General features: G+C 43.3%; 1 protein-coding gene and 1 pseudogene across 1 annotated transcript in view; both read left to right on the forward strand.

Moving 5' to 3' along the window:
* KIAA2012 (KIAA2012 ortholog) overlaps positions 1–24,472 on the forward strand; it is a 142,067-nt gene that overhangs the window by 95,464 nt on the left and 22,131 nt on the right. Inside the window, exon 15 of the mRNA XM_025404755.1 lies at positions 4,253–4,325. Within this exon, the coding sequence (XP_025260540.1) occupies positions 4,253–4,325 (73 nt within the window). The remainder of the gene's footprint in view (positions 1–4,252; positions 4,326–24,472) is intronic.
* On the forward strand, positions 8,543–22,449 carry LOC112636423 (annotated as a pseudogene).

Raw genomic sequence — 24,472 nt, forward strand, 5'->3', positions numbered from 1 at the left:
TTTCTTCCATCATTAAGAAAGTATTGAAATTAGTCATTTATATTCATGTATCACATGGTATGTTACATGGAATTTCCAAATGTCTCTTCCTGGTTAAACCTTTTGAGAACTCTACAATTATTTATTATTACTCCCATTTCACAGGTGTAGAAGCTGAGGTTCTACGATAGGGCATGCAGCTTGCTCAAGGCAGGCTGGAGGCCGCACTTCAGACTCCTGCAGCCCATGCTCCTCCATCCTCCCAGCAGCTCCCTAAAAAAGCCTGCTGTGGTCCTAAAAGTAACATGCCCAGCAGGCACCCGTGCATGAGAGTGGAGGGCAGGACAGCTGGAAGGTTTTCCAAGGACAGATTACCTAAGATCACTTGTGCAGCATCTGTCGGTTTCCAGTTGAAGAAACTGAAGCTCAGAGGTTAAGTAACTCCTACGGTCTGTAAGATATCAAGTGTAGGAGTTAGGACTAGAGTGCAGACAGCCTGACTGCAGGACCTATACCTCAGCCACCAGAGAAAGCGCCTCTCACATGTTGGTTTCAATGTTGTAGTTTGTGTTCGCAAAGTGTTTGTGACTCTTCCTCTTCCCCTGGTCTTATAATACCACACTGCTGCCAGTGCTCTAAATACAGCTCAGTCTTATCACTGGTTTGCTTGAAATTCTTTACCGTGTCCCCATTGGCCCTCTGGTTAAATTCCAAGCATCAAAGATGTATTTATTTTACAAATAGAAAAATATAACGTGCAATTTTTCTTAAACTCCAAACTGTAACATGCAAGATCTGGCCTGTGTCTAATTTACACTGTCCTCACACTGCCCCCGCACCAAACTATCCCCTAGCCAGCACATGCTGCTTCCTCTGCTTGGAATTGTTCTACCTTCCCTTCACTGCAAGATTTAGCACTGCGTCTGCCGGTAAACAACCTTCCCAGCCTAATTTAGCTTCACCTCCCATGAGGCCCTGCAGAAACCTGTCATAATCTGCCACAACATTTATCACACTGCATTGCAAACTGACTTGTCATTTCCCCACAAGTCAGTGAGCGTCCTACGAATACATCTTTCATCTTTGTGCCCCCAGTGCCTATCTCAGTACCTGGCACAGACTCTCAACAAATGTTCATTAGTTGAATGAACAGAGGAAGAGCACACGACTTGGCCAGAATAACAGAACTGGGTTTTTAATTTGCAGTCCCTCCATTTGTTTTGCTCACTCACCAAGTATTACTACCTGTGTTTCTATCACTCTGTTTTAATCATGCATTTGTAACTCAGACTAAAAGTGACATAACATTTTATTTAGGCTTAGTTTCTTTAATTCAAATTTTGAATCTGAAATATACTCGGAAGATTTTTTTTCAAATTTAAGTACAAAACAGTGTGCCTTCCAGCTGCTCAGCTCCCTTCCCTTGAAAAACCGGGATTGCTAGTTTCCTGTGTCCCCTTCCTGGAACGTATAATGCATATATATATAAGCAAATACAGATAGATACATACACAGATAGATATTATATGCAAATTTTAGCATATTATACACATTGTTCAGAGTCTTTTTGTTTGCTTGCTTGTATTTTTAGATAGAGTCTCACTCTGCCATCCAGGCTGGAGTACAGTGATGCGATCTCGGCTCACTGCACCCTCCGCCTCCTGGGTTCAAGTGATTCTCCTGCCTCAGCCTCCCAAGTAGCTGGCACTACAGGCATGCACCACCACATCTGGCTAATTTTTGTATTTTTAGTAGAGACAGGATTTCACCATGTTAGCCAGGCTGGTCTCGAACTCCTGACCTCAGGTGATCCACCCACCTGGGCCTCCTAAAGTGCTGGGATTATAGGTGTGAGCCACTGCACTTGGCCCAGAGTCTTTTTTTTTACTTACTACATCTTGCAGTTCTATGTTAATTCATAAAGAGATGCTTGTGTTTTTTAATGGTTGTATAATATTCCATTGTATAAGCTAATAATAATTCATTTAACTAGTCCCCAATTGATGGGACATTTAGGCTGTTTCCAATCTGTTGCAGTGAATGAATGACTTTAGATAGAAGTTATTTCACATGTGTATTCTTTTTTTTTTTTTCCAAGATGAAGTCTTGCTCTGTCTCCTAGGCTGGAGTGTAGTAGTGTGATCTCAGCTAACTGCAACTTCCACCTCCTGGGTTCAAGCAATTCTCCTGCCTCAGCCTCCTGAGTAGCTGGGATTACAGACACCCGCCACCACGCCTGGCTAATTTTTGTATTTTTAGTAGAGACAGGGTTTGATCATGTTGGCCAGGCTGGTCTCAAGCTCCTGACCTCGTGATCTGCCCGCCCCGGCCTCCCAAAGTGCTGGGATTACAGGCATGAGCCACTGCGCCTGGCCACATGTGTATTCTTATATCTAAAAAATGAAAGTTCTTTTGACACTTTTCTAAGCAACATACAATTGAATTGACAGAGTTTCAAATTAAGACTATTTCTTTTCTAACAAAGACTCACCTGAAAATATTTTTCCAAATCCCTGAGTTTCTCTGTCTCCTCCTCCCACTCTGTGAAATGAGAAGATATTCCTTGCCCCTGAAGGCTCGCGACCGTGTGTTGTTGACTCTGAAGGTTGATCCTTCTTGGCATTAAAATTCTTCCAAAAGAAGAAGCTTGACTCTCCCTTTCAGTACAGTTTCTTGTTAGATTAAAAGGCTTTATAACCAGGGATTTTTTTTTTAAGTTTCTCTTTTCTAGTCTTCTAACTTAGCCTCTTACTCCTTTCCATTTTTCAGGGATGAGTTTTTGTTTTTTTTTTTTACTGTACCAGGCCAAATTGACTTTGTCTCCAAAATAAGAAACCCAAAAGTAAGAAAATTATTTACTTGTGTTAGCTTTTTTATGTCAGTATATATCATCAGCTACACACACTAAGCTAACAAGTGAGAAACAAACACACAAGGTAAAAAGCCGCTAAGTGAGGGAACTCAGAGGGGAATTAAAGAGAGTGCCAAAGTAGCAGATAATTAGTTGTCTCTTCTCATAGCAGGATGTGACTTTGATAACAAAGTGGAAAGGTGACTGTCACTACAGAATGAGGGTAAACCCGGAGAGACTTCCAGGACCCTTCCTGCCAGATTCCAGCTCTAGCACCAAGATGAAGCTGTGGGTCGAGCAGGGATCCAGGTGACAAAGGCCCAGATCTGGCCTCATCAGACACACGGGGCTTACTTGGGTCACCAACTCTACCTGCCACGTTACTTTGGCACTAAGGAGCTGCTCTTCCAACACTCTAGAGAACAGCATGATTATCAGTCCTGGCTGCATATCAGACTCACCCTAGAAGCCTTAAAATGCCCCAGCTCCAGCAAGTCTGACTGTTATTATTTGGAGTTAGGTCCTGGGAATCATATTTTCTAAAACTTCTCAAATAATTCTAAAGTGTAGCCAGGGTTGGTAACCACAGTTATGGAGATTTCTGGGAGGAGGGATTGGAAGCAGCTTGTATGACTCAAGGAAAGAAGGAAGAAGGGATCAAATGTGATAAGAAACCAAATCTGTGGTAATCCTGAGGATGCCACAAAAGGCCTGTCTGACCCTTTGGCTCCCCTGCTTTCAATCCTGAATGTTTCCATTTGTTCTCAACATAAAGACCAAAGTCCTCAACCTGCCTTCAAGGCCATGGGTGTCTGACTCCTCACAACCCTGTGCAGTTCTCTCAGTCTCTGCTCTAGTCACACCAGTCCTCCCTCAAGTCCTGGAGGTGCCCTGCTTCCTTCTGCTAGTTGGCCTCTGTCATGACATTCTTCTCCCCTTCCCCCAGTAAACTCCTACATACATTAGGCATTCAGCACTGCACAGATGAATGGGATAAGACCCCATGAAAATAAGCACACCCAGGAAGGTAACAGTGCTCAATGCTGCTGGTGCCAAGCCTGCCAGGCCCTGGCTTTTTTTTTTTTTTTTTTAAGAGACAGGGTCCAGGGTCTTGCTATGTTGCCCAGGCTGGACTCAAACTCCTGGGAACTCCTGCTTTAAGTGAATCTCCCATCTCGGCCTCCCAAGTAGCTGAGGCTACAGGTGCATATTATTATGCCCAGCCGTGCCTGGCTCTTTAAGCCTGTTTAACGCTAGTAGCAGCCTTCCTGGAGACTTAAGTAGAAACAAGTTGATGAAGAAGGAGGAGAAACCGCTAAGAAAACTGGATTCCCTTTTACCAAAGGTCGTGGACCACAGAAGTGTTTAAAGTGTTGCATTTATTGTGTCTAATGTACTCTTTGGTGTGTGTTAACCTAATAGGAAAGCGGAAATGCACTGGACTCTCAGGAAGAAGCAGGGAGACTCCTCAGAGAAACTCATCACGACGGCCAAGGTAGAGACCACTGGTTGGGGCTTTATAATCTTATAACCATAATTGTCAGATGAACTTCGCACTGTTAAAAGATGTCAATGGGAGGCCAGGTATGGTGGCTCATGCCTGTAATCCCAGCACTTTGTGAGGCCAAGGCGGGTGGATCACCTGAGGTCAGGAGTTGGAGGCCAACTTGACCAACATGGTGAAACCCTATCTCTACTAAAAATACAAAATTAGCTGAGCGCAATGGCGCATGCCTGTAATCCCAGCTACTTAGGAGGCTGAGACAGGAGAATCACTTGAATCTGGGAGGCGGAAGTTTCAGTGAGCTGAGGTCACGCCATTGCACTCCAGCCTGAGCAACAAGAGCAAAACTCCATTTCAAAAAAAAAAAAACAATGCGTAAAGTCACAGATTTTGGATTTCACCCTTAACTTGATCTTTTTCTGTTTATATCTTGTACCGTGTCCTTCAGTTGGCATCCAATCAAAAGTAATTTATTTTTATACTAAATTGACAAGAGTTTGTTGTTTTGAGGATATCAGACAACAGTATATTATGGTAGCCTGATCCTGGGTTTGGCTAAGCTTCTAAGCAGGTTTCTGTTCACATGAGCTCTTACCACCTCCATTTTCAAGGCAGAGTGACACTAGCCAGGGAAACATGCTCCAGTCTTCAGATCTGCCATATCATAAATCACACATGCAGAATGTGAACACTGACAGGGCTCCAAGGGCTTGGCTAAGTGCAATGGAGGTTTTAGGCAGCACAGAACATGGCCAAACCTAAGCAATGACCAAGTCAGTCAAAACAGATTTCCTGTCTCATGACAGAAGAGCAGGCACCAGCTGGGTTGCATAAAGGTTATTCAGACCATCTTTAATGTAATGAAATATCACCACAGAAAATTAAAGAAGGCATTTTCCTGTCCTGAATGATAAACGCTAATGTTCAGAAAGGATTTCAAGTATTTGAAGAAAAAAGAGGAAGGAGTGCCAAGGAATTTTTTTAACTATTTAAGGATCAATTTTCAGCCAGACACAGTGGCTCATGCCTGTAATCCCAACACTTTGGGAGGCCACGGCAGGAGGATCACTTGAGGTCAGGAGTCTGAGACCAGCCTAGGCAACACAGCAAGATCCTGTCTCTACAAAAAATTTTTTTAATTTCTGGGCATGGTGGTACATGCCTGTAGTCGCATCACTCCAGAGGCTGAGGCGGGAGGATCATTGGAGCCCAGGAGTTTGAGGCTGCTGTGAGCTATGCTATGATCATGCCACTGCACTCCAGCCTGGGCAAAAGAACCAGACCCTGTCTCCAAAAAAAAAAAAAAAGAGGATCAATTTTCTTCCCATAGGTCTTAAGGCTAATTACCAGGATTTTTTTCCTACTCTAAATTAAGTCGTGATCTTCATGGTTAATTATAAGCAGTGAACCAGCTGCCACCTGTGGTGAGAATATCATGAGTCTTAGACTTGGTGAGAACACTTCATCCAAGTTTCCACAAGAGAGGTCAAATCAGCAACCTCCAAATCAAAGTGGCTTTGAAAAATTGCTCTGGCTTTAAATACAAAACTTTCCACTTTGGGAAGCCGAGGAGGGTGGATCACAAGGTCAGGAGATTGAGACCATCCTGGCTAACACGGTGAAACCCCGTCTCTACTAAAAAATACAAAAAGCCGGGCGCAGTGGCGGGCGCCTGTAGTCCCAGCTACTCGGGAGGCTGAGGCAGGAGAATGGCGTGAACCCAGGAGGCGGAGCTTGCAGTGAGCCGAGATTGCACCACTGCGCTCCAGCCTGGGTGACAGAGCGAGACTCTGTCTCAAAAAAAAAAAAAAACACTTTCCACCCCTCTACCCCTGTCGAAAATCCAGGGAAATAGTAAAATTTTAATTCTTATTTCAATTCTTGTTTATTTCCTAGGCCAGTGGTTCTCAAACTTCAATGTGCATCAGAATCACCTGTAAGGCTTGTTAAACTAAAGATTTCTAGGCCCCGCCCTCAGAGTTTCCGATTCACTAGATCTGGGTTGAGGCCTGACGATTTGGGTTTTTAGTAAGTTCTCAGGTGATTCTGATGCTGGTGGACCAGCAACCACAGTTTTGAATCACTGCCCTGGGCCTTGTTTCCAGTATGTATTTCCCTGAATTTGGCAGCAACTCAATTTAACCTGTTCTTTTAAAAACAGTAGGAGGAAATACTGGACACAGTCGCTCATGGTTCCAACCCCAGCACTTTGGGAGGCAGGAAGATCACTTAGGTTTAGGAGTTATTGGAGACCAACCTGGGCAATAGAGCAAGACCCCTCCCCATGCCCTGCGTCTCGGCCTCTAAAAAATTTTTTTTAATTAGCCAGGCATGGTAGTGAGGGCCTGTAGTCCTAGCTACTCAGGAGGCTGGGGCAGGAGGATCCCTAGAGCACAGGAGGTCAAGGCTGCAGTGAGTTGTGACTGCACCACTGCACTCCAGCCTGGATGACAGAGCAAGACCCTGTCTCTAAGAAAATAAAATAATAATAATAATAGGTAGTGGGGAAGGAATTGGTGGGAAGGCACTGTTTCAGCAGCATCATTGCGATCAAGAGCACTGATTATGAAGTCTGATTCCCAGGGTTCAAATTCTAGCTCCGTTACTTACTAGCTGTGTGGCCTTGAGTAAGTTACTGAACTTCTCTGGGCATCTTTTTTCTTCCTTTGTAAAATGGGGATACTAACAGTACTGATCTCATGGGTGGTTGTGACAAAGAAGAGTTAACTATGTAATGTGCTTAGAAAAGTACCCGTCATAGGGCCCGGCGCGGTGGCTCACACCTGTAATCCCAGCACTTTGGGAGGCTGAGACAGGTGGATCACGAGGTCAAGAGATCGAGACCATCCTGGCCAACCTGGTGAAACCCCATCTCTACTAAAAATACAAAAATTATCCAGGCGTGGTGGCATGTGCCTGTAGTCCCAGCTACTCGGGAGGCTGAGGCAGGAGAATCACTGGAACCTGGGAGGCGGAGGTTGCAGTGAGCCAAGATTGTACCACTGCACTGCAGCCTGACGACAGAGCCAGACTGTGAAAGGAAGGAAGGAAGGAAGGAAGGAAGGAAGGAAGGAAGGAAGGAAGGAAGGAAGGAAGGAAGGAAGGAAGGGAAGGAGAAAGAAAGAAGGAAAGAAAGAGAGAGAGGAGAGAGAGAGAAGGAAGGAAGGAAAAGAAAGAAAGAAAGAAAAGTATCTGTCACAAAGTGCTCAAGAAGAGATATTCATCTACTTTTTAAAAAGCTTTAATAGGAGACACAATTTGCTCCTTGTCAGGAGAGTCTTATTCTAAGGTAACAACCTGATTTCTTTACTTTCCCAGTCTCGGTGGCAGAAGGGGCATTGGGGGATGCATATAGTCCTCTGCTTAAGTCCAGGTGTGGGCAGCAGACCCGAAATGAATGAAGCAGCCTTCCAGCCTCTGCATTCAGTGAAGTTACTGGGACATAACTCCTTGGGACATGACAGAACCGCTTTATGAGTCAGGAGGAGTGAGAGATTTGGGGAACCCTGCATGAGGTGCAAGGGGTCCTTAAGGAGCATCCTGGAACAATGTCAGGGGTGGGGATGAAAGGCAGGTATTGTGGAAACTCTCAGAAACCAATGAGCCATTTCCATCATTTCTGTTCTGTCAAAAAAAGGAGGCCCAGAGCCCTATTGCCTTATTCAAGAGATAGATGTGTAGTAGATAGGATGTTGGTACAACTGTTCTAACAAAGGCCAAAGTAAAGTGACTTCAAACACGATGGAAGGATTATTCCTCTCCTATGGAAAAGTCTGAGCTGGCAGGCAGGGGGTCCCTGGGGCCCCTGAAGTCTAATTCGATTGCACACATGCTTATTGGGTGGCTACTAAGTACCACCTATAGCCCCATGTGTTATGTGAGCTGCTTGAAGGCAAGAATCATGCCTTATTCAGGCCCGGTAAATGTTTCATAAATGAATGAATGAGTCAAATGAATAAATGAATGAATATGCTGAGTATTCAAGGGATTCAAAGATGACAAAACCAAGTTTCCCACCCTCAAGGCCTCACAGTGAAGACTTCAACTGCAGGCATGATGTTACCTGTGAGGAAACAGTGCCTCCCAGGGTTACTAAGGTCATAGCCCTCTAACGAGGGTGCAGTCAAGGAACCTACAGCCACCAGCCAGAACCTGCATCTTCACCATAGACCCAGAAGCAGCCAACAGGCAACAGGTGACTGATGCTGATGGGGAAGGAGGACACTGGCTCTATCAGCTTCTTGGTGAGTGTCCCAGCAGTCAATGCCCTCATTAACCCAATAAGGCTGGTCTAATTCCTGGCTGGTGTTCCAAGTCATTTCATCATAGTGCAGTCTAGACCAGAGATTTTTCTTTTCTTTTTTTTTTTTTTTTGAGATGGAGTCTCGCTCTGTCGCCCAGGCTGGAGTGCAGTGGCGCGATCTGGGCTCACTGCAAGCTCCGCCTCCCGGGTTCACCCCATTCTCCTGCCTCAGCCTCCCGAGTAGCTGGGACTACAGGCACCCGCCACCTCGCCTGGCTAGTTTTTTGTATTTTTTTTTAGTAGAGATGGGGTTTCACTGTGTTAGCCAGGATGATCTCGATCTCCTGACCTCGTGATCCGCCCGTCTTGGCCTCCCAAAGTGCTGGGATTACAGGCTTGAGCCACTGTGCCCGGCCTAGACCAGAGATTTTTCTAAGAACCACCTATGTAGATCCATTCTAGCCAGCACCTGGGAACTTATTAGAAAAGAGAATCTGGGGTCTCACCCCAGACCTGCCTGTGTTATAACAAGGTCCTCAAATGATTCATATGCCCATTGATATCTGGGAACCACTGGAATCTATTCATCGAGGAAAGTGGGTTTCAGATTCAAAAGACATGGATTCCTTTACCAGTTGTGCCTTTGATCAAGTCTGTAGTTTAGGGAATGGCAGATTGCTTCTCTGGGCCTTGGTCTCCTTTCCCATAAACCAAGGAGGCTGTGATGGATCAGCTCTAGGGCCCCATTCCATTCCGAAGCTCTGGCCATCTATGAGTCGCTCAGGCTTGCACAGTGGTAGGCTGCAGATCCACGACTGGGGCCGGGCCTACTTCCCAAGCTCATCCCCAACCCCCACTTCCGGGGAAGGCCAGCCTGCCACCTTCACTGTGTCCTACATAAACCTCTGCTACCACCCAGCCTCCCTCAGGTGACAGCCTGGAAGGAGGCCATCCATGTGCCATTTGTGAGCCCTGGCTCAGTGCAGCAACAAGTTAGAGCTCAATGGGTCAAGATGGGAGCACTACTTTGCCATGGTGCTCCTGCATGGCATGAGGACTCCATAAACCCCTGGGCCTCTGGAGGCTTCCACTTCCTGATCTGAAAATAACAAAATTGACCTTCCAATATCGTTTCCCACTTTCTGTGATTCAATGACATTGGAACTGTTTCTGTTAAGGGGAAAAGCAGAATCCACAGTGCTACCACTGAGATAGCTCCACGGTTCAGCCTCCAGGTTCAGGCCTTCTTAATTCTTTTACCACCGACTGCCTGAATGGAAGCGTCCATTATTCACTCAACATACACTTGCTGATCTCTGCTAAGTCTCATAGCCTTCATGGTTGGATAAAACACACTCCTTACTGCAGCTCCCGCTTTGGTGGAGGAAACAGATATGTGTGCAGACAGCTCCAGTGAGTGGAGTGTGATCAGTGCTCTAAGAGAATACAGGAAGGACAACTGATCCAGACCCGGGCAGAAGGGATAGGGAGAAATCAGCTAGGGTTTCCTGAAGGAGGTGATGGCTGACATGAAGGAAGGCATTTACTGAACCTAGATTGCATTCACCCATTTGTGATGAAGACATCAAGAGAAGGCAGCAGTTCTTACTCCCTGTGTGCCAGGCACCAGGCTATGCATTTTCTGTAAAGTGCCTCATTTAACTTTTATACTAATCCTGTAAAGAAGCAGCCCTTGATATCCCTATTTGTCAGATGAGACAATTAAGGCAGAGTGGTTAAGTACCACATCCTTGGTCACAGAGCTGGGCAACAGTGAGGCTGACCTCCCCAGGCCATCTGCATAGATTAATTCTGGATGTTAACAGCTATGAAAAAAAGGGTTTGCCCCCCTCCCCAGGGGAGAAAACAGCAAGGTCCGGGGAAATCAAGATTTAAAGAAATACTACACACACACACAGACACACACACATATACACAGACACATACACATATACATACACAGACACACACACAGACACATAGACACACACACACACACACACACACACCAACTAGAGAAATATGAATGAAAAGATTCTTCAAACAGTTTTTTGGGTTTTTTTGTGGGTTTTTTTTTTTTCTTTTTTGAGACGGAGTCTTGCTCTGTCGCCCAGGCTGGAGTGCAGTGGCGCGATCTCGGCTCAGTGCAACCTCCGCCTCCCGGGTTCACGCCATTCTCCTGCCTCAGCCTCCGGAGTAGCTGGGACTACAGGCGCCCGCCACCTCGCCTGGCTAATTTTTTGTATTTTTTAGTAGAAACAGGGCTTCACCGTGTTAGCCAGGATGGTCTTTTTTTTTTTTTTTTTAATTTATTTATTATTATTATACTTTAAGTTGTAGGGTACATGTGCATAACGTGCAGGGTTTTTTTTTTTTTTTTTTTTTGAGACGGAGTCTCGCTCTGTCGCCCAGGCTGGAGTGCAGTGGCCGGATCTCAGCTCACTGCAAGCTCCGCCTCCCGGGTTCACGCCATTCTCCTGCCTCAGCCTCCCGAGTAGCTGGGACTACAGGCGCCCGCCACCTCGCCCGGCTAAGTTTTTGTATTTTTAGTAGAGACGTGCAGGTTTTTTACATATGTATACAAACCTGCATGTTGTGCCATGTTGGTGTGCTGCACCCATCAACTCATCATTTACATCAGGTATAACTCCCAATGCAATCCCTTCCCCCTCCCCCCTCCCCATGATAGGCCCCGGTGTGTGATGTTCCCCTTCCTGAGTCCAAGTGATCTCATTGTTCAGTTCCCACCTATGAGTGAGAACATGCGGTGTTTGGTTTTCTGTTCTTGTGATAGTTTGCTAAGAATGATGGTTTCCAGCTGCATCCATGTCCCTACAAAGGACACAAACTCATCCTTTTTTATGGCTGCATAGTATTCCATGGTGTATATATGCCACATTTTCTTAATCCAATCTGTCACTGATGGACATTTGGGTTGATTCCAAGTCTTTGCTATTGTGAATAGTGCTGCAATAAACATACGTGTGCATGTGTCTTTATAGCAGCATAATTTATAATCCTTTGGGTATATACCCAGTAATGGGATGGCTGGGTCATATGGTACATCTAGTTCTAGATCCTTGAGGAATCGCCATACTGTTTTCCATAATGGTTGAACTAGTTTACAATCCCACCAACAGTGTAAAAGTGTTCCTATTTCTCCACATCCTCTCCAGCACCTGTTGTTTCCTGACTTTTTAATGATCGCCATTCTAACTGGTGTGAGATGGTATCTCATTGTGGTTTTGATTTGCATTTCTCTGATGGCGAGTGATGATGAGCATTTTTTCATGTGTCTGTTGGCTGTATGAATGTCTTCTTTTGAGAAATGTCTGTTCATATCCTTTGCCCACTTTTTGATGGGGTTGTTTGTTTTTTTCTTGTAAATTTGTTTGAGTTCTTTGTAGGTTCTTGATATTAGCCCTTTGTCAGATGAGTAGATTGCAAAAATTTTCTCCCATTCTGTAGGTTGCCTGTTCACTCTGATGGTAGTTTCTTTTGCTGTGCAGAAGCTCTTTAGTTTAATGAGATCCCATTTGTCAATTTTGGCTTTTGCTGCTGTTGCTTTTGGTGTTTTAGACATGAAGTCTTTGCCCATGCCTATGTCCTGAATGGTACTACCTAGGTTTTCCTCTAGGGTTTTTATGGTATTAGGTCTAACATTTAAGTCTCTAATCCATCTTGAATTAATTTTCGTATAAGGAGTAAGGAAAGGATCCAGTTTCAGCTTTCTACTTATGGCTAGCCAATTTTCCCAGCACCATTTATTAAATAGGGAATCCTTTCCCCATTTCTTGTTTCTCTCAGGTTTGTCAAAGATCAGATGACATGGCCAAGATGGTCTTAATCTCCTGACCTCTTGATCCGCCCGCCTCGGCCTCCCAAAGTGCTGGGATTACAGGCGTGAGCCAAGCAGTTTTTTTAAAGGGAAAAAAGGTGTGGCCAATCGGGGAGGGAAGCCAAAGTGGCCCAGCAGTGCGGCATCTGCGCCTCCACGGCGGCAGGGGCTGCGCAGCAGGCGCGCAGGGAGCAGCTCCTCTCGGGGCCAGCGGGGTTTGTGGCTTCAATAGCGCCACTCCGGGTCCCCGCGGCGTCGGAGAAGCTTCTGCCTAGCGTCTCTCAGCTGCGTGAGTCGTCCCGGCCTTACAAAAGGAGCTCCTCGCCTGTGAGCTCAAGACCCCAGGCGGGCTCTCCTCGAAAGGTCGCTTCTCCGGGTGTGTCGCCTCCTTTAGTCTTTTCTTTTCCTCTCTGTGGTTGCTTGTGATGTCTCTAACGCTGGAGCCTCCTGTGGACTCCATCCCGAGGTGGAGACTGGCAGAGCTAGAAGGGCTAAACAACTGAAAAGCAGGCACGCATAGTCGCTTTGGAGAAGGCAGGGAGGCAGGCAAACCCCTGAAGTGCCACCGAAACAATTTGGACTTTTTAATTGATACCGTTTTATTTTGGCCAGTTTTCCACTTAGGTGTGGAGAAAAGGGAAGTAATTTCCGGCATTTACTTTTTTTTTTTTTTTTTTGACAGAGTCTTGCTCTGTTGCACAGGCTTGAGTGCAGTGGTGCGATGGTTCACTGCAACCTCCGCCTCCCAGGTTCAAGCAATTCTCCCTCCTCAACCTCCCGAGTAGCTGGGATTACAGGCACCTACCACCATGCCCTGCTAATTTTTGTATTTTTATTAGAGACGGGTTTTCTCCATGTTTGCCAGGCTGATCTCGAACTCCTGACCTCAGGTGATCCTCCCGCCTCGGCCTCCCAAACTGTTGGGATTACAGGTGTGAGCCACCGTGCTTGGCCATTCTTGGACTATGAAGCAAGACATAATGCTAGGTGCTTTATTGAATTTATTTTATCCTCACTATAACCTTATGAGGTAAAGTGCATTATCCCTATTCCACAAATGAGGAAAATGAGGCTCAAAGAGGTTAGGTAACTTGCCCAAGGGCACACAGCCAGTAAGTGGAGAAGCTGAGAGATGAACCCAGGTTTCTATGACTCCACAGTCCTTGAATCTTTGAGTTGTGATGCCATCCATGTGTTTCTGAGAGGAAATAGTAAAAAGTCAGGGAGACATCACGAAATTATGGCAGTATGTTTTTTAAGCCAGCATGAATCTTGGAGGTGATCTAGAAGTTCTTTTATATTATGGATGAAGAAACCTGAGGTCTACAAGTCAAGAGAATTGTGCATGACAACTAATTATTAAAACCAGGGTAACTGGAGTCTCTGCCCAGTGTTTGTGGTTATCTAGTTCAGTTCAGTTCCGTTCAGGTCAGTTTCATTTTGAAGGCTTTTCCTTGGGCAGTTTCCGGCTTCAGGAATAAACAGCTCCAGAAGGAGCAAGTGTAATGATTGCCTGACCTGTGCAAGGAAGTGAGGAGTAGCCAGTTTTGGAAAAGTTCCTCCTAACACTGTGGAGAAAACAGGGAGACCAGATGTGTGTGCCCAGGAGTCCTGGTGGTGCCACTCACCAGAATCTACAGCCTGGAAGATGGCACCATGCAAAGGTCTGGGGCTCCTTGCTCCCCACATTGCCCAGTATGATGCCTGCACAGTCACGGCACAGCACACTGCCAGGCCCTGCTATCTGCAGACCACAGTACTAGGTGCAAAATATTCTGCTAGTCCTTAGCACCTAGATGACCTAACTCTGGTACTGCTCTATCTTTCCTCTGGGAAGTATTTCAAAGTTCTCCTTCATATTGGAGGAGGAGGAAATGGGAAGTGGTGCACCCTTAAGAATGTTTCTGGCTTACTCCTACTCAGCCCAGACTGAGGAAGTCCCCCCTCAAGGAAGTCCCCCAGAGTCCCAGAGAGCAACAGTCATCCCTTGATTCTGAAAATTCTCCTCACTTTCCAGGGAGAAAAGCTCATTTCTAACAAGAGACCTAAATTTGTCAAAACCCAAAAGCAGCTAAAACTAGAGATAAGGACAACATAAGAAAGGAAAATTATAGGCCAGGTGCGGTGGCTCACACCTGTAATCCCAGCACTTTGGGGGGCCGTGGCGGGCAGATCACATGAGATCGGGAGTTCGAGACCAGCCTGACCAACATGGAGAAACCCCATCTCTACTAAAAATACAAAATTAGCCGAGCGTGGTGGCATATGCCTGTAATCCCAGCTACTTAGGAGGCTGAGGCAGGAGAATCACTTGAACCCAGGAGGCAGAGGTTGTGGTGAGCCAAGATAGCGCCATTGCACTCCAGCCTGGGCAACAAGAACAAAACTCCGTCTCAAAAAATAAAAATAAAAAAAGGAAAATTATAGACTAATCTCACTTATGATCAAACATACAAAACTCCTAAATAAACTATTAACCAATCAAATTCTTAAGCTTATATTTTTTAAAGTTTTAACAATATACACAACTGAATTTGGTTTATCTCAAGAATTCAAAGAGGATCTAACATATGAAAATATGTTTATAATCCACACCAACAGGTTAGTGGGGAAAAGCCTTAGGGTCATCTCAATAGATGCAAAAGGAGAAAAGCAAAATTCACCCATTCCCAATTAAAACTGATCAGACTAAGAATAGAAGAAGGCTTCTTTATTTTGACAGAGTATCCATGAAAAATCTATAGTAAATATCACACTTGAATGGTAGAACTTGAGAAGCATTCTTTATTTTTTTTATTATTTTTTTTATTTTATTTTTATTTATTTATTTTTTTGAGATGCAGTTTTGCTCTTGTTGCCCAGGGCTGTAGTGCAATGGCACAATCTCAGCTCACTGCAACCTCCACCTCCCAGGTTTAAGTGATTCTCCTGCCTCAGCCTCCCGAGTAGCTGGGATTATAGTTGCTTACCACCACACCTGGCTAATTTTTTGTATTTAGTAGAGGTGGAGTGTCACCATGTTAGTCAGGCTGGTCTCGAACTCCTGACCCCAGGTGATCCACCCTCCTTGGCGTCTCAAAGTGCTGGGATTACAGGCATGCAGCACCACGCCTGGCCAAGAAGCATTCTCTTTAGAGACAGGACTAGGAGAAGGATGTCCTCTATCATTGATTCTATTCAACATTGTACTAGCAATGCTAGCCAGAGTGGTAAAGAAACCAAAGAAAGGAGAGATGAAGGGATAGGAAGGAGGAAAATGACACTGGTATTATTTCCAGACTATATTATTACTTATATGGAAAATTCAAGGAACTGTACAGACAAGACATTAAAAGACAAACAGAAGAATTCAGCAAGATTACTAAATACAGATCAATAAACAGAAATCAATTGTGTAAAAAGCAGTGTTTGGAAACATAAAGCACAATTTAAAAATAGAATTTAAGGCCGGGCACGGTGGCTCAAGCCTGTAATCCCAGCACTTTGGGAGGCCGAAACGGGCGGATCACGAGGTCAGGAGATCGGGACCATCCTGGCTAACACGGTGAAACCCCGTCTCTACTAAAAATACAAACAAAAAAAAAAAACTAGCCGGGCGAGGTGGCGGACGCCTGTAGTCCCAGCTACTCCGGAGGCTGAGGCAGGAGAATGGCGCAAACCCGGGAGGCGGAGCTTGCAGTGAGCTGAGATCGGGCCACTGCACTCCAGCCCGGGCTACAGAGCAAGACTCCGTCTCCAAAAAAAAAAAAAAAAATAGAATTTAAAAGTAATTGTTATTATGGAAAACTACAAGCATACACAGAGGTGAACAGAGCAGCACAATGAACCCCATATACCCATCTCTTAGCCAATATTGTTCACCTATATCTCCAACTCCTTTCTCCCATGTTATTTTGAAACAAATTTTAGGTTCACATCATTTTACTCATGGATACTTGAGAACATATCTCCCAAAGATGAGAAATGGCTTTTAACATAATCATAATACCATTATTACACCTAAAATTTAAGTAATTCTTTTTTTTTTTTTTTTTTTTTTTTTGAGATGGAGTCTTGCTCTGTCACCCAGGCTGGAGTGCAGTGGCGCGATCTCGGCTCACTGCAAGCTCCGCCTCCCAGGTTCACGCCATTCTCCTGCCTCAGCCTCCTGAGTAGCTAGGACTACAGGCACCCGCCACCGCAACCGGCTAATTTTTGGTATTTTTAGTAGAGACGGGGTTTCACCGTGGTCTCGATCTCCTGAAATTGTGATCCGCCCGCCTCGGCCTCCCAAAGTGCTGGGATTACAGGCATGAGCCACCACGCCCGGCCTAGTAATTCTTTAATATAATTGAATATTCAATCAGTTTTCAAAGTTCAAACTGTCCATAATTATTATAATTGTTTTGGAATTTGCAAACCAACTGTTTGCAATTGGTTGATATGGCCTTTAAATCTCATTGAATTTATAAGTTCCCTTCCATTTCTTTTTTTTCCCCCCTTTTAGTGTATTTGTAGGAAATTGGGTCACTTGTCTTGTTGAGTTTCAATCTAGACTTCGTGGATGCATCCTCATGGTGTGGTTTAACATGTTTCTCTGTCTTCCACACGTCCTGTAAGTTAACACTTGGATCTAGAGACTTGATCAGATTCCGGTTTGGTTTGGTTTTTCCTTTTGGCAGTCTATAAATTCAGTGCAATTTCAGTTTTAAAAATCCCCAACAGGGTTTTTGGCAGAACATGATTAGCTGGTATTAAAATTCATATAGAAAAGCCAGAAATAGCTGTCATGGTCTGAATGTTTGTGTCCCCCCAAAATTCACATGCTGAAACCTAATCACCAATGTAAAGGTATTTAGAGGTCGGGCCTCTGGGAGGTGATTAAGTCATGAGGGCAGAGCCCTCATAAATGGGATTAGTGCCTTTACAAAAGAGGCCCCAGAGAGCTGTCTTGCCCCTTTTATCATGCGAGGACACAAAAGAAGGTGCCCTCCATGAACCAGAAAGTGAGACTTCCCCCAGACACTGAATGTTCCAGCACCTTGATCTTAAACTTTCCAGCCTCTAGACCCATAAGAAATAAATTTCTGTCGTTTTTAAGCTACCCAGTTTATGGTATTTTGTTATAGCAGCCTGAAACAGACTGAGACACTAGCCAGTATAATTTTGAAGAAAAACAAAGTGGAAGTTTGCCCTGACAAATATAAAAACTTATTTTAAAGCTGTGAAAAATAAGACTGTGTGCTATTGGCTTAGAGACAGACAGAAGAGAATAGAGAATACAGAAATAAATGTGACCATGTATGGAAACTTGATATATAGCAAAAATGGCATTATAAAGGGAAATAGTGGAGAAAGGATGATCTATTATTCACTATATAATTTTGACACAACTGGTTATGCAATTTTAAAATTCTCACCTCACAAAATATCAGGTGTATTCAGGGGCTTAATGTCAAAAAGCAAAATTTAACTTTTAGAAGAAAATATAACAGAATAGCTTTATGAATTTGGGAAAGGAAAAAACTTTTTACCTATTATTCATAACACAAACCATAAAGAAAATTATTGATAAATCTTTTTTTTTTTTTTTTTTTTTTTTGAGACAGAGTCTCACTTTGTTGCCCAGAGAGTGCAATGGCATGATCTTGGCTCACTGCAACCTCTGTTTCCTGAGTTCAAGTGATTCTCCTGCCTCAGCCTTCCAAGTAGCTGAGATTACAGGTGTGCACCACCAGTCCGGCTAATTTTTGTACTTTTAGTAGAGACAGGGTTTCACCATGTTGGCCAGGCTGGTCTCAAATTCCTGAACTCAAGTGATCAGCGTGCCTTGGCCTCCCAAAGTGCTGGGATTACAGGTGTGAGCCACTATGCCCGGCCAATGAATCTGACTATATTAAAGTTTAAAGTTTTCAACAAGACAGTATAAAGTTAAAAGCCAAATTACAGATTAGAAGGAGATACCTGCAATGCATATAGCCAACAAAGGCTTAGTAACCAAAATGCAGCAGCATTTCTTCCCTCTACAAATAGGGAAAGAAAAAGACAGTCAACCCAAAGGAAAAATGAGCAAATGATATGAACAGGCAACTAACAGAAAAAGAAACCCAAATAAATGGCCATACAGAAAAAAAAAGTTATCCCTTCCTACTAATCAGGACAATCCAAATTAAAATAAAAAGATATCATTTCATATATATCAGACCAGCAAAAGTTTAAAAGTCTATAAACATTGTTAATGAGGATATAAACTTTTAGTAATTTAGAGCAATTTGGAAATATCAATAAATTGAAGATGCATATATCCTGCAACCCAAAAAGTTCATTCCCAGGTATCCTTTAGAGAAAGTATAGATGAACAGTGACTCACCTAAAAAGGTTCACTGAAACATTCTTTATAATCACAAACAATTGGAAATAATCAAAATGGCCATCAACGGTAAAATGGATTTTAAAGTGTGCATATATTCATACAATGGAATACTGTATGATAGCTGAAAATAAAATTACATGTATTAACATGGGTTAATCCCAAAAACCTTATTAAGGGTTTTTTGCCTTATTAAGCAAAATAAGGCAAGTTGAAAAAGTTATACAAATATCATTTATGTAAAATTTTAATATGGAAAATAATACTATATATTGTTTACATGTGCATTTATATGTAATACAGATATAAAAATATATATGAAGACTGATAAATATCAAATTGAAGAGACTGATTACCTCTGGGAGAGAGAGGGAAATGGGATTATATGTGCCTTAATCCATTTTGTGTCGCTATAACAGAATGCTTGAGATTGGGTAATTTATGAAGAACAGAACAGTCTCCCACAGTTCTGGAGGCTGAGAAGCCCAAGATCAAGATGCAGGTTTCTTACTGTGTCCTCACATGGTGGGAGGCAAAAAGGCAAGAGAGAGGGAACCCATTCCCACAAGCCCTTTTTATTTTAAGAGATGGGGTCTCTCTACGTTGCCCAGGCTCAACCTGAATTCTTGGGCTAACACTATCCACGGTCTCAGGCTCCCAAGTAGCTGGGACTACAGGTGTGAATCGCTGTGCCCAGCCCACAAACCCTTTTTATAGCAGCATTAATCCATTCATAAGGATGGAGCCCTCCATGACCTAAACACTTTTTATTAAGCCCCACCTCCCAACACTGCTGCATTGAATATTGAGTTTCCAACACATGAATTTTGAAGGAGACAATTCTATTCAAACTATAGTAGCATGTGATAAATGAAGTCTTGGACTGTGTCTTAAATGTTTTCTTTCTTTAGAAAATGCAGGACTCAGGCCGGGCACAGTGGCTCATGCCTGTAATCCCAGCACTTTGGGAGGCCAAGGCAGGCAGATCACAAGGTCAGGAGTTCAAGACCAGCCTGGGCAACATGGTGAAACCCTATCTCTACTAAAAATACAAAAATTAGCTGAACATGGTGGCACACGCCTGTAATCTCAGCTCTTCGGGAGGCTGAGGCAGGAGAATTGCTTGAACCCAGGAGGCAGAGGTCACAGTGAGCTGAGATGGTGCCACTGCACTCCATCCTGAGCAACAGAGTGAGACTCTGTCTCAGGAAAAAAAAAAAAAAAAGAAAAGGAAGGAAAAGAAAAGAAAGAAGAAAGAAAAGAAGGAAAGAGAAAGAAAGAAAGAAAGAAAGAAAGAAAGAAAGAAAGAAAGAAAGAAAGAAAGAAAGAAAGAAAGAAAGAAAGGAAGAAAGGAAGAAAGGAAGAAAGGAAGAAAGGAAGAAAGAAAGAGAGAGAAGGGAGGAAAAAGTGCATGACTCAAATATGGCAAAATGTTAAAATTTTACAAAACTAAGTGGTAAATCCATAGGCAATGAGTACACAGTATTTTTCCTATACTGTGAATGTTTAAGATATTTTATAGACTTTTAAAAAGTAGTTAAAAGTTGTAAGTTATTATTCAAAGCACTGACTTCATTTGTTCCAATACTTCCTAAATATCAGGTTATTTTACGAAGAGAAAAAAAATCACCCTTCTATGGCCCACATCCCAAAACTGGGAAGGTTTCAATTCTAGTCACAATGGAAGTTTCACCAATGTAGAACCTCAGCTTTTGGTCAATACAAATGCGCCCTCTGCTGGTTCTATCGTGCCCTGTCCCTGAGTTCAAAATAGTTGTGAAGAGCAGTGAAAGTCTTCAGTGAGAGTTTTTTCACAGCCAGCCATGTTAAGGAAAGAAACCCTCACAGAACTACCCTTTGACACTAAGATACTTTAATTAGCTTCTGCTCTCTGTTAATGTTACATATTATCCAAGACAAAATAAATTCCAAGGTACAGCTCCAGTTAACCTTTCCAGTTTCCTCAACCACCTTTGCTCGTTAATAATCTTGTGCCCCTCTAAAGTCTGGAGGTTGATTTGTGAGACAGTGAACACCTCCCTGAACCTGAGTAGAAGCAGAAGAAAACCAAAGTTGCAAAGAAGCTCTTGGGTGGGGAAACCACAATCTAACATTGAAAAATAGATTAACTGTAGTATTAAGGGAATGATGCCAATGGAATAATGGGTGACCTTTTCTTTTCAAATCTTTCTTTAAAATCATGACATCTTCAAATAAACAAAACTGAGGATAAATAAATTAATTCATGCAAGAATCTACTTCTCAGAGAGAAAGGCACGAATTGAGTATTAGCGTCTTCCTTTCAAAAACAGTTTTGTGTTTTGAGGTTGGTTTTAATATTCATCTTCCCCACTGGAATGTAAGCTCCCTCAGACCAGAATCTGTGTCTGTCTGATTCAAATTGGTACAAATTGTCTGGGGAACAATTTGGCAGTAGGCATTGTGACTTCAAAACTGTACATCCTTGTGCTTTGGCTCTTCGGGTCAAGATGGCGGAGCTTTTCGCTAACTGCATTCAGCCGCTCTGGTAAACTTGTCTAGATTGAATACACTTTGGCTGCTGTACCTGGAGGAGCCCTGTTAGTGGGAATTAAAGCTGCAAATAGCAACCGAGAAAAAACAGAAATTCATTCTGTATGATGAGCGAAGTGTACACAAAGTGGGACCAATTATCAAGCATACAGGTTTGGTGTACAGTGGAGTGGACCGAGATGTGCACAGAGCTCAAAACTAGCTCAACAATACTATCTTGTGTACCAAGTGCCCCTTCCCACAGCTCACCTAGTACAGAGAGTAGCTTCTGTGATGTAAGAATGTACTCAGTCAGGTGGTGTTCGTTCATTTGGAGTTTCTTCACTTGTTTGTGGTTGGAATAAGGGACGACCATATTTATTTCAGTCAGATCCATCTGGAGCTTACTTGGCATGGAAAGCCACAGCAATGGAAAAGAACTATGTGAATGGGAAAACTTCCCTTGAGAAAAAATAAAATGAAGATCTGGAACTTGAAGATGCCATTCATACAGCCGTCTTAACCCTAAAGGAAAACTTTGAAGGCCAAATGACAGAGGATAATATAGAAGGTGGAATCTTCCACGAAGCTGGATTTAGGGGGCTTACTCCAACTGAAGTTAAGAATTACTTGGCTGCCGGCCGGGCGCGGTGGCTCATGCCTGGAATCCCAGCACTTGGGGAGGCCGAGGTGGGCAGATCACCTGAGGTCGGGAATTCAAGACCAGCCTGATCAACATGGAGAAACCCTGTCTCTATTAAAAATACAAAATTAGCCGGGCATGGTCGTGTGTGCCTACAATCCCAGCTACTCAGGAGGCTGAGGTAGGAGAATCACTTGAACCCGGGAGGCGGAGGTTGGGGTGAGCCGAGATCACGCCATTGCATTCCAGCCTGGGCAACAAGAGTGAAACTCCTTCTCAAAAAAAAAAAAAAGAAAAATTACTTGGCTGCTATAGCATAACAATGAAGTGACTGAAAAATCCAGAATTTCAGATAATCTATCTACTTAAACATGTTTAAAGTATGTTTTGTTTTGCTGACTTTTTGCATACTTATTTCTACATGGTTTAAATCGACTTTTTAAAATGACACTTATAAATCCTGATAAACTGCTAAACCCACAATTAAAGACTGTACATCCATTAATAATCAGAAATATGAACAAAGAGTAAATTTTTTAATAATCAAAACATTCCTGGCCAGATGCTGTGGCTCACGCCTGTAATCCCAATACTTCGGGAGGCCGAGGCAGGTGGACCACTTGAGGCCAGGGTTTAAGACCAGCCTGGCCAACATAGCAAAACCCAGTCTCTACTAAAACTACAAAAAATTAGCTGGGCATAGTGGTGCATGTGTGTAATCCCAGCTGCTCAGGAGGCTGAGGGATGAGAATTGCTTGAACCCAGGAGGTGTGAGCCGAGATCGCACCCCTGCACTCCAGCCTGGGCGACAGAGCAAGACTGTCTCAGAAACAAAACAAAATAAAAATTCCTTTCAAGGATAGTCTATGCAAAGTTCTTTATGGTTATAAAAAATAGAAGCAATATGAATATTTTAAATTACATGTTTGGTTAAGTCATTTAAGGTATATTCATACGATAACATACTGTGCTGCTATTAAAAATTTTTTAAATAATCTTTCAGATTATTATATTATTATATTATTATATTAAAAATCTGTCTTTCAGGCTGGAGTGCAGTGGTGCCATCACAGCTCACGGCAGCTTCAACCTCCCAAGCTCAAGTGATCCTCCCATCTCAGCCTCCTGAGTAGCTGGATGACAGACTTATGCCACCACGCCCAGCTAATTTTTCTATTTTTCGTAGAGACAGGGTCTCACCATGTTGCCCAGGCTGGTCTCAAACTCCTGTGCTCAACCGATCTGCCTGCCTCAGCCTCCCAAAGTTCTGGGATTATAGACATAAGCCACCACATCTAGCCTAAAATCATTTTTAAGAACATTTAGGCCAGGTGTGGCAGCATATGCCTGTCATCTCAACACTTTGGGAAGTTGAGGCAGGAGAATTGCTTGAGGCCAAGAGTTTGAGACCTGCCTGAGCAACATGACAAGACCCTGTCTCTACAAAAAGAAAAATTTTAAAACATTAGCTGGGTGTGGTGGTGTACACCTGCAGCCTCAGCTATTCAGGAGACTGAGGTTGGAGGTCCCTTGAGCCCAGGAGTTCAAAGTTACAGTGAGCTGTGATTATGCTACTGCACTCCATCCTGAGCGACAGAGCGAGACCCTGTCTCTAAAAATAAAAAAAAAAATTTTTAAGAATAATTATATGGGAAAATTATAATATAAAGTAGATTAAAATTGAATATACACAAATCAATTATATGGAAATATGATATTCATTATATATACATGAAAGTAAATACACCAAAATATTAGCAGTAGTTTTATATGGGTAGAGTGAGAGAGCATGGTGAGATTTTTTTTGTTCTTGTTGGTTTTTACCGTGTGCTGGCACTAGTTTAGGCACTTTCCTTGTGTTAACATATCTCTTGCTACTTTTTTAAAGCAGCTTTATCAAGGGATAATTGACATACAATAAATTAGACCTTTTCAAACTGTACAATTCCCATGAAACCATCACCACAATCAAAATACAATATTCATCACTCCCAAAAGTTTCCTCATACCTCCCCTATTCCAGCTTCCTTCATCCCCAGACAACCACTGATGTGCTTTGTGTCACTATAGATTAGTTTGCATTTTCTAGAATTTTATATAAATGGAATCATGCCATATGTACTTTTTTCTTTTTTTCTTTTTCTTTTTTTCTTTTTTGAGATGGAGTTTTGCCCTTGTTGCCCAGGCTGGAGTGCAATGGGGATATCTCAGCTCACTACAACCTCCACCTCCCGGGTTCAAGCCATTCTGCCTCAGCCTCCCGAGTAGTTGGGATTATAGGCATGCACCACCACACCCAGCTAATTTTGTATTTTTACTAGCGATGGGGTTTCTCCATGTTGGTCAGGCTGGTCTCAAACTCCCAACCTCAGATGATCCGCTTGCGTCAGCCTCCCAAAAGTGCTGGGATTACAGGCATGAGCCACCGCGCCCAGTCAGCCGTATGTACTTTTTCGTATGATTTATTTCACTCAACATAATTATTTTGAGATTCATCCATGTTGCCAAGTATATCAATAGTTCATTGTCTTTTACTGCTGAGTTGTATTGTATT

This window comes from Theropithecus gelada, chromosome 12, assembly GCF_003255815.1.
Source record: "Theropithecus gelada isolate Dixy chromosome 12, Tgel_1.0, whole genome shotgun sequence".
Classification (NCBI taxonomy): domain Eukaryota; kingdom Metazoa; phylum Chordata; class Mammalia; order Primates; family Cercopithecidae; genus Theropithecus; species Theropithecus gelada.